We start from the raw sequence: 16,018 nt of genomic DNA, 5'->3' as shown, positions 1-16,018 counted from the left end.
AGGGTCAAATCTGAGACACCAAGACTCCCTGATCGGATCACTGGAGTTCCTTAACACTGTCAGTTTCCTCATCTTAATACACAAAAAATAGGAGCTTTGTATTGAACGTAGACCACATGGTGTATTGGTAGTAATGCATCAATTAGAGCGGCTCACTTTCATTCCTCACAGTGGGAATATCATTGAATATCACCTTTTTTTTAGGATAAATTTTACTTTCTCATGTGTTCCTTCTCTCTTTCATATAACGATTTTACAAAGTGTAGCTTGTAACCAGGAGCTTGCTGGTTCAAATCCCACCACACACAGGTCAATACTGTGGATCCATTAGCAATCCCTTCAACATGCAGCTGCTCCGGCTGTGTCACTAAAGACACATCCGGCATAATGTGTGTGTGCCAAACCAAACATGCAAACTGGAGAGAGCTTACACACTGACAGAGCTGACAAACACTCACCATTAACAATATGAATTCCCATCTCTTTAGCCTGGTTTTCAGGTATTTAAAATTCAGATATAACTGAAGATCCTGTCATTTAGGTGAAATAAAGCGACTCTCCTATTGGCTGTTACTTATACTATAATTAAAGGACATGTAACATGAAGAGCCTGCTTCCACATTCATGCCTCTGATGATCTGCGTGTTTGAGCAGCGGATTAACTGAACTTTTCCTTCTGCTCAGGTGTATTCAGATGGCTGTTCATTTGTTTGCTTCCCAGCCTGCCGCAGGGAATTTGAACAGGAGCACAAAGGTCAGCCTGACGGACCTCATCCTCTTTCAGCCTGTTTGTTTTCCTCGCTCCGGCTCCACGGCCGACACACACTTCATTCTGAACATCTGCAATCAGATCGCTGGAAATATTACTCAATAAATAACGAAAGGTTAGGCTTTCGCTTCACTGCTCTGCATGATGTTGCGTTTGTCAGATTTAACAGTGAATTAATTGTTTTTTTAAGAGAGCGATACAAAGATTTCAAATCCTCCTCTGCTCCCGTTTCTGAGTCCAAGAATTAAAACAAAAAAACAAAAAAGGCTCCTGACCTGATTAAGCAGCTCACTATCACCACCATCTCCTCCTCTCTCTGCCCAACACTTACACCCTGTGTCCGGCACATGAACTACACCTGCGTGCTCGCAGACAAAGGCACCACAGCAAGAATAAAAGCCTCTTTTCATTTTTTTATTATATCAAAATACAAAAATTTGAGAGGAAAATTTCATATGGGACTAAGCATTTGAAATGATATGGTGACATGGATACAACACTGCGTTCATCTTCTCACAGACATGCCATAGATAGAGCGCAGATCATGTGCCAGGCCCATGTCTACGTCCTGATGAGCCACCGGGAGCCAACCTGTGCGTTTTCCCCTCTAAAGGCTTGTCACTGTACATCCAGGCCGGGTGGTGACAGGCCAGAGCGTTGGTATCATCATCCTTTTTTAATCTTTTAAATCTTTTTTTTTTTTTTTTTTTTTTACATCATAGTTCATTCGGGTTTCTGTTGTTTTACTCAATAAAGAAAGAAGATCCATGGCAGTTGAACATGAAGAGTGAGTCAGACATGGTCTCAGACGATACAGAGTTCACTGGACAGCAGTGGCAAAACAAACAAAAACAAAACAAAACAAAGAAAAGGAATACAAATATTATACATAAGGCTTTGGTACAGCACCATACAGTATGAGTTAATCGTTCACAAAAAGTTAAGTGAAGCGTAAATATAACCGATGCGGCGACCAAACAGATGTCTAAAAACCGACAGAAAAGAAAAGAAGATAGAAAAGAAACATCAGGTTATAAAAAGCCAGAAAAGTAAAAATAAAGTTTGAGATATTTACATATGAACAGGATGGAGACAGATTATGCAGAGAAAGCAGAATAAACGACAGGATGTAAACATGTGATGTACAGCACAGAGACCCGTGATGACAGCGAGATGGATGAAGTCAATTTTCTTCCTTTTAAGCACTACTTGGTTTGCTTGAGTATGAGCATCAGCTAAAACAGTCAACGATGTAGTGCTTATTGTAGCCTACAGTAATCAGAATCAGAATCAGAATAATCATAAGAATAATCATAATAATACATTCTAGTTTCTCAGTGCTGGTACACATGAAAAAACAGAGAATATAGAAAATACTACATATTTCTATTTTCCGTCCAATAACAACCAGCTGGGATGTCCATGAATGACTGCTAAATAGGCGTTTTTGTATTGTCTCTACATGCAAGATTAATACAATTAAAAAATCAAATTTGTTCTAAGTATCATCCTACCAGCACCTAGTGATGCACTAAAAGCTGTAAGCAGAAACGTTTGGAACATAAAACATATATAAAAAAAAAAAAAAAGAAAAGAAAAAAAAAGAAAACAGGAATAGAATTCAGAAAGAAACCAAACGGAGCTAACAGTACGTCCAAAGCAGCCCTCTTTAACGCTGTACATGTTTCTGTTGGATATGCAAAAGAAAAGAAAAAGCCCGGAAGACGACATCCATTCGTTTGACAGCCATTCTTCAGGATGTGTGAGCTTTTCCCCCAAAACCTTTCTACCCGCAGGGGCGAGATAAATGTGGACTGATGGACCACTCATGGCTCTACTGTACAGTACTAGAGGGACCTTCCACGAGGCGGCGGCGGCGGCGGCGGCATGATCTGAGACGGTTACGCCCCCCTGCAGTAGTGTGCTTGAAAAAACAGTGCTGTTAACCAAAACAAGAAGTCCTACAGGAAGTGTGTAGAAAAGGTTATGTTTCTCCTTTTTAGGCTGGGTTAATATTCTCGTTATCATCACAAATATACTTTAGAGAGGGTACCTTGGAAGCACAGACAGACATTGCAAACACACGATAGAAAACAGGTCATCTTGAATTCATTTGAATGTCACAAGTCTCTATTATTTGAGGTTATACTACTACTTTCCAGTATTGTCTATCACTGTCGTCACACCATGATACTGTTATGATAAGGACCTATAGTGCCCGGCGGAGCCAGTTCAGTTGCTCAAACACACAGGGCCCCGAAGAGTTGCTTGTGGAAACAGAAAGACAACCCCACCCCCCAAAACGAAACTAAAAAAAAACAAAATTGTTAGACCTCTATTCTACAGCACCACAAAGTTAAACATAGCACCAAGTCGTAATGTTCAAAGCAACTATGCCCTAACACACTTTTTCTCCATCGAAACTAATGTAAACACAATTTCCTCCACAGCACGTATTGTACATGACTATAGCATGTCCTCCACGCTCGGGAAAAAGTCTCCGTCCGGTTATTTGCTTTGGACACGTGAAGGCGAAGAGATCTGGAGCGAATCTACATGTGTGCTCATGAACGGGCAAAATACAGGATTACTTTGTTCCAGAAATATTATAGAGGGCAACACACTTCTGCTTCTAAAGCTTTTCCAGTGGGCATTCACGTACTATACATCAGAGAAAATACTACTCAACTTGTGCAGCCAGCGGGCTATGGCAATAATACACTGTACGGTACTAACATTGAGTTTTCTTTTCTTCTCAGATAAAATAATGTCTGCTAAAGTATGACAAATTAGGCACCTTAAAATGTTTTAAAAACATTATCCACTTAAAGCCGTACTGTAAGCAAATACTTTGATATATAATCTAATTTCTTTTTCGGTGGGATCTGTCCCGTCTTTTCATATATCCCTATACAAGAACATCTTCCTGTAAAACATGGTTGGATTTATCTTTACAAATACAATACACACCATGTACAGTACATAACAAATATAGATTTTTTTTTTTAATCTCCTCTCGTATCTTACACGAAAACCAATTGGTTAAAGTAGAATATGTACTTTTGACGCTTCGCTTTCAGGCAATCACCACTTCCTGGAAAGTCTGGAGAGATTTCGGTGGATATTCCGCGGATCGGTTGAAGGAATCTGGTTTGACTGATATGTCTCGGAGCAATTTAACTACACGTATCACACAAAGAACGCAGATTAGTGTTGGGTGGATTGCTTCTTTGTGCCACGGTGATTCTAGGCAGTAAATCTGGTACATTTTAGAAAGCCGTGGCTTTTAGGAGCCAGCTGGAAGCAGACCTGAATAAATGAGTCTGCACAGGGAAAACCAACAAGCCTGTGAACGTCCAGAACCAGGTCCAGCTCTCTGGCCTCCAGGCCTCCGATGCCACCGGTTTTCCTGGACTTTGTGGGATGAGCAGCAGAGCTGACTGTCTGGTTTACATCTATAATACAACAGATATATTCTCCAGTTCATTCTGATTCTGCCATTTGTTGTTGTTTTAGACTCTCTTGAACTCACCAGCAATCCTGACCTCGACTCCAGTGAACATTTCTCAGCTCACCTTAGAGGGATCAGAAGGAAACGTCAGTCTGGATTTTCTATTTTATTTTCTAGGTCAAGTTGCTTTAGACTTCAAATATCCAGCAAACTGCAAAAGAATGGTGTTTTGCACTGGAGCTCAAGATTTAACAAAGGAAACTCCCCACATACTCTTTGCTTTGCTGCTCATATAATAAATGCATATTCCATGCAAGCAGCGCCATTAAAAAAAACCAAAAAACTATCCAAACTGACTTTTTAACAGTGCAGAAATGCTGGAAAACACTTAGCACAAGATTAACCTGAACAAAACAGTTTAATCATCCATTCTACGAGCTGGCATTAGCAGGGAGGATTGCCAAAACACACATATTAATTGCTGCTCATCCCACAAATGCAGCCCCTTTTACAAAAGGAAATAATTGGGCTTTCCAACAATTTAACATTAGTTACCAAGAAGCTCTGTTGAAACAAAGAAGTTCTCCACCAAACAGAAATGTCCTTCCTTTATGTTTAGATTTAACAACACAAGGAAAGCTGTTATTTGTAACCGTCAGAGCAAAAACAAAGAAAAAACAATTTTTTTTTTTTTTAAAGAAAAAAGAAAATAAAAAAAGAAAACTTGGCTTGGAAAAACTGCACAAACAGGAATCTGGACTTGATGTGCCGACTGGTCGTCTCACTGCTCACAGCTGCACTGTGAGCAACATAGTGGGTCATTCAATGTACTGCGACATTGGGACATTCATCTCCTGTACAGCAAAACATACATTCATTATCGGTTAGTGTCGGAAAAATCAACAGACATACAGAGAAGTAGCTAGCAAGTAAATATACAGTTGTTAAAGATAAACAGTCAGGGTGGCCATTGTTTGAGTTTTTCCCATTGCTTTTGAACAGCTTTATGAAGCGATCACATTCTCTTCTAGCCGACGTTAAACATTAACATCCTCACTTTTTTCTTTTTGCATGAAATCTTTTTGCACAAATGGTGCTTCAGTACTTTTCCTCTACAGTAGAATGTATTCGTTGTCCACCTCCCCACAACTAAATGTCTGTATTTTTTCTTTCTTACATTTATGGTGGTTGTGTCCCACTACTTGGATTATACACAGTTGAAGCAGGTTAAAATCAAACCGAACAAGAGTTATGCATTTTCTCTCACGTGTCCTTGGCAGAGAAAGTAAAACCACACAAAGTCCTGGAGTCCCTCACTCCCCCAGAGAGACAAATATATGAAGGCGAAGGAAAAAGGCAAGTTTATGTTAAATAAAAAAGAAACAAAAGAAGAGAAAAAGGCAAAAAAAGGCACCTCGAAATGTGCCACATTTCACAAATGATTCCTTAATAATGAAATACATACTACAGTACACGTCACGACTTTTCACCCCCGGTTCCTCTGAGTCTTCTCAGCATTTCAGTCCCAAATTCATTTGAGAGATCTCTTGAAGGCTTCGATCTTAACGCAGCGCTGCGGCGCAGACGCGCCCAGCACCAGGATTAAGACTCAGGAGTCGAATGGTTGGCATCGGATCACAAACTGAAGCAAACACAATAAGCCAGCTGTCGCTGATAATAAAAAAAGCGTCTTAATCAGATAAAGTTAGGCCATATTGTTCATTTGAATGAGTGGCGTGTGTGTGTGTGTGTGATATAAACCTTTTTATCCATACGTTTCATATGTAAAAAGGTCAAGTACGTACAGTATACCACAAGAATTACAGCAACTCTGCGTTTACTCTGAGGTATATTTTGTGGTAAGAACCCTGTGTTTAAATACTGACACTATTTGTATTGTAGGAAAGGTAGAACTCGTGTCCCCGTCTGAGGACGCACCAGGATTAACAGTACGCTGTATCACTGAAAAACCTAAAGTTATGGACCCCTCGATGACCAGTGAGTGAAAAATCTTTAACGTGTTGTGACATACTCAACCAACACTTTTTTATTACTGTAGTAGGAAGCTTCATTCCCTTGTTTTACTATTTATATACATTATATATTTTCAGAGCATTTTCAAGTGAAATTCCTCAGAGACAAGTGGTGGTGACAACTCATAAAAAGCCATTGTTCTTGTCTTGGGAGACGTTTTCCAGCCCCTCGGAGTCGTCGCCTCCGCGTTTCCCCGCTCCCCGAAACACACGAGACTTTCAGAGATTATAAGAAAGGTGTTTGTTTGTTTGTTTGATGGAGTCGATGTGGAGCAGGGGGGGGGGGGGGGGGCTGAGGCGGGGTGGAGGGGGGCGGAGTCAAGTCGAGTCCAATGGCTTGGCGGACACTCGGGTCAGCGTAGAGTCCCGTAGTTGGGGCCCTCAGAGTCTGCGCTGGCCAGGATGCCGGTCTGGTCGTCCTCGGACCGCCTGCGCTGCAGGAGGGAGGTCAAATAGAGATAGGGGTTCTTCTTGTTTTGCCTTTTCCTCTTTCTGCGGAAGTTGAGATCCTCTCCCTCCGGGGGTGTCTGAGATTGCTGCTGGGTCTGAGAGGGAGAAACACCTGAAAGAGAGTGACGACCACCGATTTATCAATCAACCAGAGACCAAGGCCTCGTCTACAAGACAACCCGTGGCAGTTTTCAGGTTTGGCATGGTTCTGACTCCCTCATGGACATTTGAGTGTCATGTTTCATGTTCTTAGCATGTTCTGTTCTGTTCCTCTGTCTTGTTTCGGTATTTCAAACCCAACGTGTTTGTTCAGGTCACAGGCTTTCGATTGTTGAAAACTTTGTTCACTCTTGTCTCTTCTTGAAGTTATGAAAACACAGTGCTGACAGATGTAAGACTCTTCTGGTCGAGCTCCATCCCGTCTGTTCTCACTGCTGCTGGGTTTCATAGGTTTTAAATCATTTTGCTTTGGTTTCATTATTTCCATGTGCTTCATGTTTTGTCATGTTTGATCCTGTGTGGTAGACTACATGGTTTTAGTCATAAGGTCAGGGTCAGCCTGACCCTGACCCCAGTCCAGTCATGTCATACGTGTTCATATGGATGGAGACGATGATTCGATGAATGACTGGATGAAAACCCGGGGTTAAAAGATCCCGTGGTAATGCCCTAAAAATAGAAAATACCAGCAAAAATAACACTTGTCAGGCTTGTCAGAACTGTGTGTAATGGTGCTTTCATAAGCAAATATCAGTAGGATTAGGCCTCACTTCCCTCTGGGAAAATTATAAAGTTGAACGTAGTAAAAGTGGTAGTTTCCCACTGGGAAAGTGGGAGGATCTGAAGAGCTTTGAGATCCAAGTCTGTCGTCACTCAAAACTATCAAACTTCATAGAAATAGACTGACTGTAATACCTTTATCTTAACAGGACTGCACTGCAGCTCCAATATACTTCTGTATAGTACTTAATTTTATATTGATGTGTTGACGCTGGAAGTCTGGCTCTGTTTATGGGATATTTCAGGTAAATTAAAAGACGGCATGGCAGTCCCAGGTCCCAGTTACTCTGCAGGAGTAATTTATCTGCCACGCAGCAGAAACAGGTCCGTCACATCTTTTGTGCGCCTCTCCTGTGATCTTCAGACTAACCTGTTCTCCACCTGGAGTTCGTGTTGTTATTGTTGTTGGCAGCCACTCCCTTGGCTTTAGTAATACAGTGGTGTAGCAGTGCTGGTAAGCTCTCAGACCCGGCAGTATCACTAGACGCACCTAGAGGTTCCCTGAGAAGACGAGACACAGCACAGCACACATCGCTCTGCATTAATGGATCGGCCGCGTTCGGCGCTGAAGCAGTGAAAAGACAGAAATGTCTCGCTCATTGTTATTTTCCGGTAGGCGCTATCGGATGATTGGATGAGCTCTTCAACTTCTAGTGCGAGCTCTTTCACTAAGATGATGAGTTTCCACTTTCTACAGGCTTTGATGGATGATAAAAAGTTAGATTCAAAGAAATGAAGAGAGAAAGAAAAGGCAAAGAATGAGAAAGAGAAAGCCAAAGGAAGAATAGCTGACAAAAGGTGGCAGTGGATCTGGTGGAATTATCGGCTCTACGTTCATCTCAAGCAATCATCACATTAAAGACCCAGCCCAAGATTGTCAAGAAGTTTGGGATTTATTTTGTTTTTCTTTGTCGTAACTTGTAGAAATAATTCAACTGAAACTCAAGAGAGTAACTTGAGGAAATTCAAAGAAAAACTTTGCAGTCCAGCCTGACAGTAACAGCGCTCAGTCTGGGCCTTTAAACTGTGACTGCTTCAGAAATGCGGGCAATATTGGTCTCTTTGTTGTATAAAACTCATAAAATGAAAATAATTTCTGGAACTGTGAAACTTCTGTTCCTGGTAACAATTATCCAAACTCTTTTGAAATCCACCAATAACACTCTTTTTAATAAAGTTTCGGCCAGGAAGGATCTGCAGCCTTTACCATAAGAGAATAACGTAAATGACCATTTATGTGTAGGTGATGCAGTTTGAATTATTTCCTGCATGAATTCCCAAAATTTGGCTTAACTTATTGTTACTTATTGTTAGTTTAGGCACCACATACAGCTCAATTAACAATTGTCTGAAAACATTAAAATAAGAGCATATAATAAAGATATGGATAAAGTTCAAAATGTACCGAAGTTTTACTGCAAAAAAAAAAAAGCCAAACCATGATGTGCACTTAGCAGTAAAAACACTGCATGCATGATGACAGAGCTAGTTTCTTCATGCCTAAAACTACACACACAGCGATGACTGTTAATGGAAAACACAGGTTTACTCTTGTATTCCTTCTTAAACTTCCTGTAAAATGATGTCAGATGCCTGATTTCTTATCCTCAGCTCTGATATGCATCCAGTAGAAATGAACCTTTACCTTCACAGGCGTTTCTTCTACACCAGTGTTTTATTTTTCCCAAAATACATAGTTATGCAGTACTTTAAGAGGCTTTTAACCTCTTTATTATAAAATGGGCTCAGTCTACCTTTATTTAATTTGTGAAGATGAGTGTTTTTGAGTTTACGGCTATATATGTGACAGAATGTTGCCTCTGCTTTGACACTGAGACGTAACTTTAATAACAAATATATGGGTGCAAAGCACCATTTCACTGCTTTCTGTAAGTTTTTGAAAATGTTTGACCTCATGGATGACCCAGAAGTTTCAGTTCAGGATCGTTGGTGAGGCTTTCTGCATCTTTCATCCCTGCAGCGTTAAAGATAGAGGAGCTTTACATTTTCCTCATCAACAGATCCTTCTGTCGTCTGCGTGAACGACTGACTGGATCCAGTGCAAACACCGCACCTGCGGCTCCGCCGGTACAGTAAACAAAGTGTGTCAACAAGCTCTCTGCACCGTGTTAGTGTTGCTACAAGCGTCACAAGCCAACACAGGAAAAGGCTGCAGACCCTCGCAGTGAGCTGCACTCAGTCAGCGTTTCTCTGGCCGTTTGCTCAGCGCGCTGAACAAGAACCGACGGCAAACAAAAACTCAAGAACTATTTTCATTTTATGAGTGATACATGCTAAGTTGGATGGAAATAATCGATGTTTAATCAGCACAAAATAACCACATCAAGTCAAAAGAGTCTTCCGGCTCAGAGTCTGTTTTAGAAGCAGTTTTACCTCATACCGAATACTCTGGTTTTGCTGTCCATCTCTCATAGAAAGATGCATTAAACGTTAAATAACCTCACAAACATTTAAGTTCACGTTCATGAGGCTGAACGGCGGCTCTCTTTGCCTTTCAAAGAACTGAATACAAACAGCCTCAAAACCTGACTTAATGCCGCCATTAAGTCAGGTTGTTGTGCCAAACATGTATTGTTTCAAAAGGCATAGGAACACAAAGCTTTAGAGATGCTGTCCATCATCTGTCACTGCGGAGAGAGAGATTGAGAACCGTTAGCAGGGAGGGGGGGACAAGTCGGAGAATGTGCAACAGTCCTGGACAGATAGAGAACACTTCCATCATCAGAGGCCACAGCGTGTTAAGGTAGAGTACATTTCCATAGACATAAACACTATACAGCACAGTCTGATCAGAACATGAACACTGCGTACAGAGGCTTCACCATGCTGACGGGAGGAGATGGCAGGAAGAGGAAATGGCCGTTAAAGAACGAGTCACATGACAGGAGGAGGAAATGGCCATTAAAAAACAGTCACATGACAGAAAAAACGAAAGCACTTAGGACGACAAATGTGACAAAGAATTTAGTTTGAGAATTGTTGTTATTTGTTTGGTCGTAGAGAGAAGTTTAGAGAATGCATGCATGGCATTTTGCACATGGAACAAAACTTTAAAGGGGAATACTCCAGTCTATCATTCATGTGCGCCCTCTATTGATTCAAGGCTTTTTCTTTTCTTTCTGTTTGTTTGTTTGTTTGTTTGTTTTTTTCTTATTTTGAAGCAGGGAATCATGTCTGTATTCAAACAATGAAAAAGACAAAATCAAATGCTTCTCCACGGTCCAAAACCACTCCTCGTGCTTGCTCTCAGGAATACTGGCTGCAGCCTGCGCCTCGGCAGGCGAGCTGAGCCATGGCACTGTCCGAATCATGTGTCCTGCACTCATTGTTACCATTAGTTGAGCTTCACTTGAATCCAGCACAGAGGCACAACCCAAAGCGATTCCCCTTTAAAGGAGAGAGTGATTAGAGCCCTCCCCCTGCTGACCCCTCCCCTCTCAGACATGGGTCCGACCCTTACCTATTGCGGCGTAGGGGACCGGGTCACAACAACGCTGCCCAGATAGCTGAGATCAATCAAAAACAAATGAGGTAAGACCCTTACCCTCTATAAAGCAGCAGCAGCAGCAGCAGCAGCAGCAGCAGCAGCAGCCCTACAAGCTACCTTCCCTTTCCGGCCAGTGAAGAGCAGGAGCTGACCTCTGCTCCGGCTCTGGCTACCACTAGACTGACGCCTCTGGCTGTGAGGAGGCTGTGAGGGGCTCAGGAGTGTGTGCTGTGGAAACTCTCTGGGGCGTGGATGAGTCTCTAATACACATAAATCCTCCTGCTTCGGCGAAAGCGTTTCCCACTGTGGGTAAAACACTCTGCTCTTTTTGGGCACAGCTTGTTTTTAGAGGCGATGCTTTTGTGAATAACCAGTTCAATAACTGTCTATAAAACTTTTAACTTTTCAAAACTTTCATCCATTTCTTAATTTGTGTTTTAAGCTCTTAGGAAGACCCTCTGACGACCTCTGGCCTGCTGGGAAACGACTACAGAGCACCTGAATGAAGCTGACAGCTTTTTATTGAATAATTAATCAAAGAACTCTGAAGATCTTCCTATTTATGTCTCAACATCATAAAAATATAATTTATCAAAAGATATGACCGCATGCTTGATGGTTTGTGATTCTACCTTTAAATAATACATGAATGAGAGTATCTAATGACTTTATTAAACGTTAATCAGCTGCTTACCAATGCTTCATAGATTAGTCATGATCACTTTTTTTTGGAGGATAAATCTCCTGTACTGTTTAACTAATGAACAGTTCCTCCTAAACAACTGTAGTGATTATTACAATCATAATACAGTATCGCAGGGTAATTTTCAGATTATTTTTTTCCATGAAATGTCTTTAACATGCTGTTGAACCATTTGATCTGATCAGTTTTTTTGGAACCCCTTTAGACCCTTTAGGGCCTGGTTCGAATAATTCAGGAACCCCTTCATGTCTGGCGGAGATTCAAGATGATTAAATTTTAAAGTTTAAAGATAAAAATCACTGTAGTATTTTCAATCCACACTAACGAACAGATATTAAGTTTACAAAGTGAGTTTGCTTTCATATAATAATTTAGCACAGCGTGGCATTGGTATGTTAATATTATAATACTGCGTATGGATTTTATGACATTAGGAGAAAGAAGAACAAACACATCAGTCCAAACTGCAGCTGCGTTTGGTCCTACGTGTCAGTAGAGATCAATCTGATTTCATATCTGTGTGTGAAAAGTGATTTTTTTCTGTCTCTCTTTACAGACCGTTTGCTGGTGATAGTTTCTCTTATCAAAATTCTACTGGATTCTTTCAAGTTTAAACTACACCCTATTTAAAATCTTTTTTAAACAAACAGTGTCTCATTTGTGTAAAAAAATAAAATAAAAGTGAATTATAAAGTCTGAATATATTGTTAAAAGTTTGAGTGGTTTAAAAAGTCCAGGTGATTGGTTGGTTCAGTGTTACTTTAAAAGGGCCTGAGTGAGTTTTAAAAAGCTCCGCTCGGGGCTCAGAAATAACTTTGAGTTCTTGTTTTTTTCCTTGAGAGGATATTAAAGATTTACCTGAAGTGGTTACACACACTTCACACACACACTGTCATTACTTTGCACCAGATGGCATCGCAGTATAAAACCTGCTCTCTTCTAAATGAACAGAACAGACACACAAAGTTCCCCGATGTTTTGAGGGAAAGTCAGAATAATCTGAGTTTGTCGTTGTGGTGCAGTACAAGCAAAAGTCTCCTCAAATGACCAGGTGTGAAGTTACGCTGTGATATATTGACAGAATATGGAGCTGACACAGTCGTTTGGACCCATATTGTCTCAGAAGAGCGGGACAGGATTCAGTCCTGCAACACTATTAGTGCCAAAGGTTCCAGGATAAGCAGTTGTGTAAAATATCAACAAGACAGGACAAAAAAACAATAAATGAACAATTTAAAAGAGGGTTATTATTGAAACTGTTTCATATGTGGTTAATCTGTGTCTCTAAACGTTGGTGCTGTCTGAGTTGTTACTTTTGTGATCTGTTTTACTTCTAACTGGAGGCCATATGCATGAAATCCCTTTTTTAAGCAGCCATTAAGATTAATGAAACATCAGGTCTGAAGTTTCATACCTTATCGCTTCACTCTTTACTCTGAATTAGTAATGAGCTAAAAGCTCAGGTTAGAAAAACACACATGCTGTTTTCTTCAAATAAAACTTGTTTCATAAATGATGGCCTGAAATCACATTTTTAAGAAGAGTCGTTAGAACATTTTTATCTTTATTTCTTAATTCTATCTGTCAAGTTTACGAACTGTAACAAGAGGAATGCCAAATCATCCATCCTGCTTTTGGAAAATAGAGACTGAATAATGATTACAGCACTCTAAAGCATTAGCAAACAGTTTATTAACCATTATTCGAGCTGGCCTTAAGTTCAACTCTATTTTTTTCCATTTTAAAACGTGTATCAGTCACTGATCAAATTAAATTGAAGTTTATCTTTAACTGTGGGAATATGTGAACTAAATCCTTCTAGGTTTCCATTATATGGGTGATGTGGGGGGTGGTGTTGGGGGTGGTAACAGGGGGGGAAACAGTTTTAAACATCCTAAATTTGATCGTTTCTGTCGTCAGAAGCTGAGTGCTTCATGAAAATGATCCTTTTAAAGTTGATTGAACTTTTAATTGTTGTCAATATTTGATCAGATTAAATGCGCCTCATAGAAAAATAAAGACAAAAATACATGAGTGTCCATTCAAATTGAGCTTTCACATGCCGTTAAACTGCAGAGGGCTGTCAGAATGTGCTAAATGCAATTACATGCCTTCTGCATATTACAGTACAATATGCATCTTAATTATCCCTAAATGGAAACATCAAAGTAAAACTGTGGATACGTTTGGAATAGTGAGCAGACGAGGAGACGAGTCTCCTCATCCCATAAAAGTGTGACTATTCTCTACTGGAGTGGATCACCTACCCTGAGGCTGATATCTGGAGCTGGGAGGGCTCTGAGGGCAGCATCTCCTCCTCTGTCCTTCTCTGGGATGGCCTCTGCCCGAAAACATCCCTGCCTTCCGGAGGGGGGGAGGGGGACTGGGAGGGGTAACTGGCTGCAGTGGAGGCGTAGGACATGTGGGCGTGGTAACTGGGGCTGGGTTGCGTGGCGCCCTGGCTCTGAGTGGGGGAGGCGGTCAGGGAGGACCTCCGGGAGAAACTGACGGTGGCCGAGGGCTGCAGGGTGATCTCCGGCATCTCCAGAGACCGGGAGGTGCGGAGGATGCTGGGCCGCGGCGGGGGCCGCACCAGGATATCCGGGGACCCCGGCTGGGTGCTAAGGGGGCTTTGGGAGAGCGGAGAGAGGCGGGAGGGCTGGAGGACTAGCGGGGGTAGGCTGGGGTCCGCCCGGCGCCCCGCCCTCGGGCTGAGCCAGGACTGAGGGCTACTACTGGGGGCTGTGCTTGGGCTCCCTGCGCGGGCTGCCGGGTCAGGGTAAGGCAACACTGGTACGCCCACACCGTGGGCCGTGTGTCTGAGCTGGCCGAGACTCTGGGCCTGTTGCATAGCTAAGCGCCTAACCGGGGGCCCCGGGGGCCTGTCCCTGCCCGGGGGAGCCACAGGGACCTCCAGCTGCAGGAGTCCAGGGCTTGTTGGATCCTTCAGGGGAGGGAGGTGCAGGCGGCTGGGGGGCAGAGAGTGAGGAGGGTACGGGGGCGGGTCGGGGAGGTCCTGGGGGTGGTGTAAAGGATGGTGAGGTGGGTATATAAACCGCGGGCCCTCGAGGCCCAGGAAGGGTAACTCGTGAGGCTGCCAGCTTTCGGGCGAGCGGGGAGGGCTGTGTGTGTGAGAGAGAGAGTGGCCGGAGGCGGTGTACTGATGGTGCTCCAGCTCTCCACTCTCCTCGGGGATGGAGGGGTAGCCGAAGGGCCCCTCCGCCGTGCCCGGGGGTGACGACAGAGCGGAGCTACGCGGGCTGATGTCAGGCATGTAGAATGGCGGTGGAATCCCTGATTCAGCGCGGCTGCCTAGATACCCATAGAATGGGCCCTGGGGAAAGCCCCTGTAGCGGGAGGACGGGGCCTGCCCTGAGGCGTGAAGTGCACTGCCCTCTGCAAAGCTCATACCTTCCATGGGCCTGTGTAGGCGGGGGCTGTAGGTGGGGGGCTGCGTAGACTCCAGGCTGGAGGACGTTGGGGAGAGCTGGGGCCGCAGCGTGGGCATGATGGGCGGCAGAGGCCCGGGGTCAAAATCATTCTCCTCATCGGACTGCCGGAACTCGGGGTACATGTCGGACTCCTCTGCGAAGGGGAAGCCCTGGATGCGGCGGGGAGGCGGGCTGGTCTCCATGACGAAGCGGCCGTCGGGGCCGCGGCTTATCAGCTCGATGGGCGTGGTGACCTCCGCCTCGTGTTTGGACACGCTGTATTTCTTGCTGGCTATGGCACGCTTGGTTTTCTTGTAGAAGGAGAGCTCTTTGTCTTTTTCCCTCTGAGGGCTGGGCAGCTTCCTGACATACAGGCCCGGTCCGTGGGAGCCCTCCGACGAGAGAGAGCGAGGCCGAGATGGAGGGGAGCTCTCTGGACTTATCTTCCCCGATGATAACCTGATTTTAAAGAAAACGCAGAAACAAAACTTAATCCGACAGGTAGGGGATGAAACTCAACGAGACAATGGGAAGCTTCAAACAGAAAACTTAATGCTGTAAATTAAAAGGCATGGTTGCACTTTCTAAACAGATGAAACAATGCAAAGCTGAAGCGCTCGATCAGGCAGCCATAATGAATTACATTATGATAATGACCAGTTTATGGCAGCAGCAGCAGCAGCAGCGGCATCCCAACAGGGTGGCAGCTAATGAACCAAACCACAGTGGCGAGATGAGGAGAACCAACGACGCGAACGTGACAGTCGTATCCCAGATCTATTGACACTACATCTTCTTGAGCGGACGTGAGGCCGATTCTCATATGCTGCACCAAATGGTGATGTGAGGGAAGCAGATGACTTCTAACCAGGCCTCATTTGCCCACACCAGGA

General features: G+C 43.3%; 1 protein-coding gene across 4 annotated transcripts in view; it reads right to left on the bottom strand.

Moving 5' to 3' along the window:
• Window positions 1–5,282: 5,282 nt before the first annotated feature.
• The window catches only part of igsf9ba (immunoglobulin superfamily, member 9Ba), a 76,728-nt gene continuing 65,992 nt past the window's right edge, over window positions 5,283–16,018 (bottom strand). For 2 of the 4 annotated variants that reach the window (XM_030109086.1, XM_030109087.1), the window contains exons 18-20: window positions 13,962–15,584; window positions 7,854–7,984; window positions 5,283–6,815 (exon numbers count right to left, since the gene is read on the bottom strand). In XM_030109086.1, the coding sequence (XP_029964946.1) occupies window positions 6,607–6,815; window positions 7,854–7,984; window positions 13,962–15,584 (1,963 nt within the window). In that variant the 3' untranslated portion in view covers window positions 5,283–6,606. Of the gene's footprint in view, window positions 6,816–7,853; window positions 7,985–9,743; window positions 10,132–10,964; window positions 11,011–13,961; window positions 15,585–16,018 lie in introns of those variants that run through there. The other 2 variants (XM_030109088.1, XM_030109089.1) reach the window with 2 other exon arrangements.

Source organism: Salarias fasciatus, chromosome 14, assembly GCF_902148845.1.
Source record: "Salarias fasciatus chromosome 14, fSalaFa1.1, whole genome shotgun sequence".
Taxonomy (NCBI): domain Eukaryota; kingdom Metazoa; phylum Chordata; class Actinopteri; order Blenniiformes; family Blenniidae; genus Salarias; species Salarias fasciatus.
The sequence above is the reverse complement of the archived record's forward strand: the minus strand, read 5'-3'. Positions and strand labels throughout refer to the sequence as shown.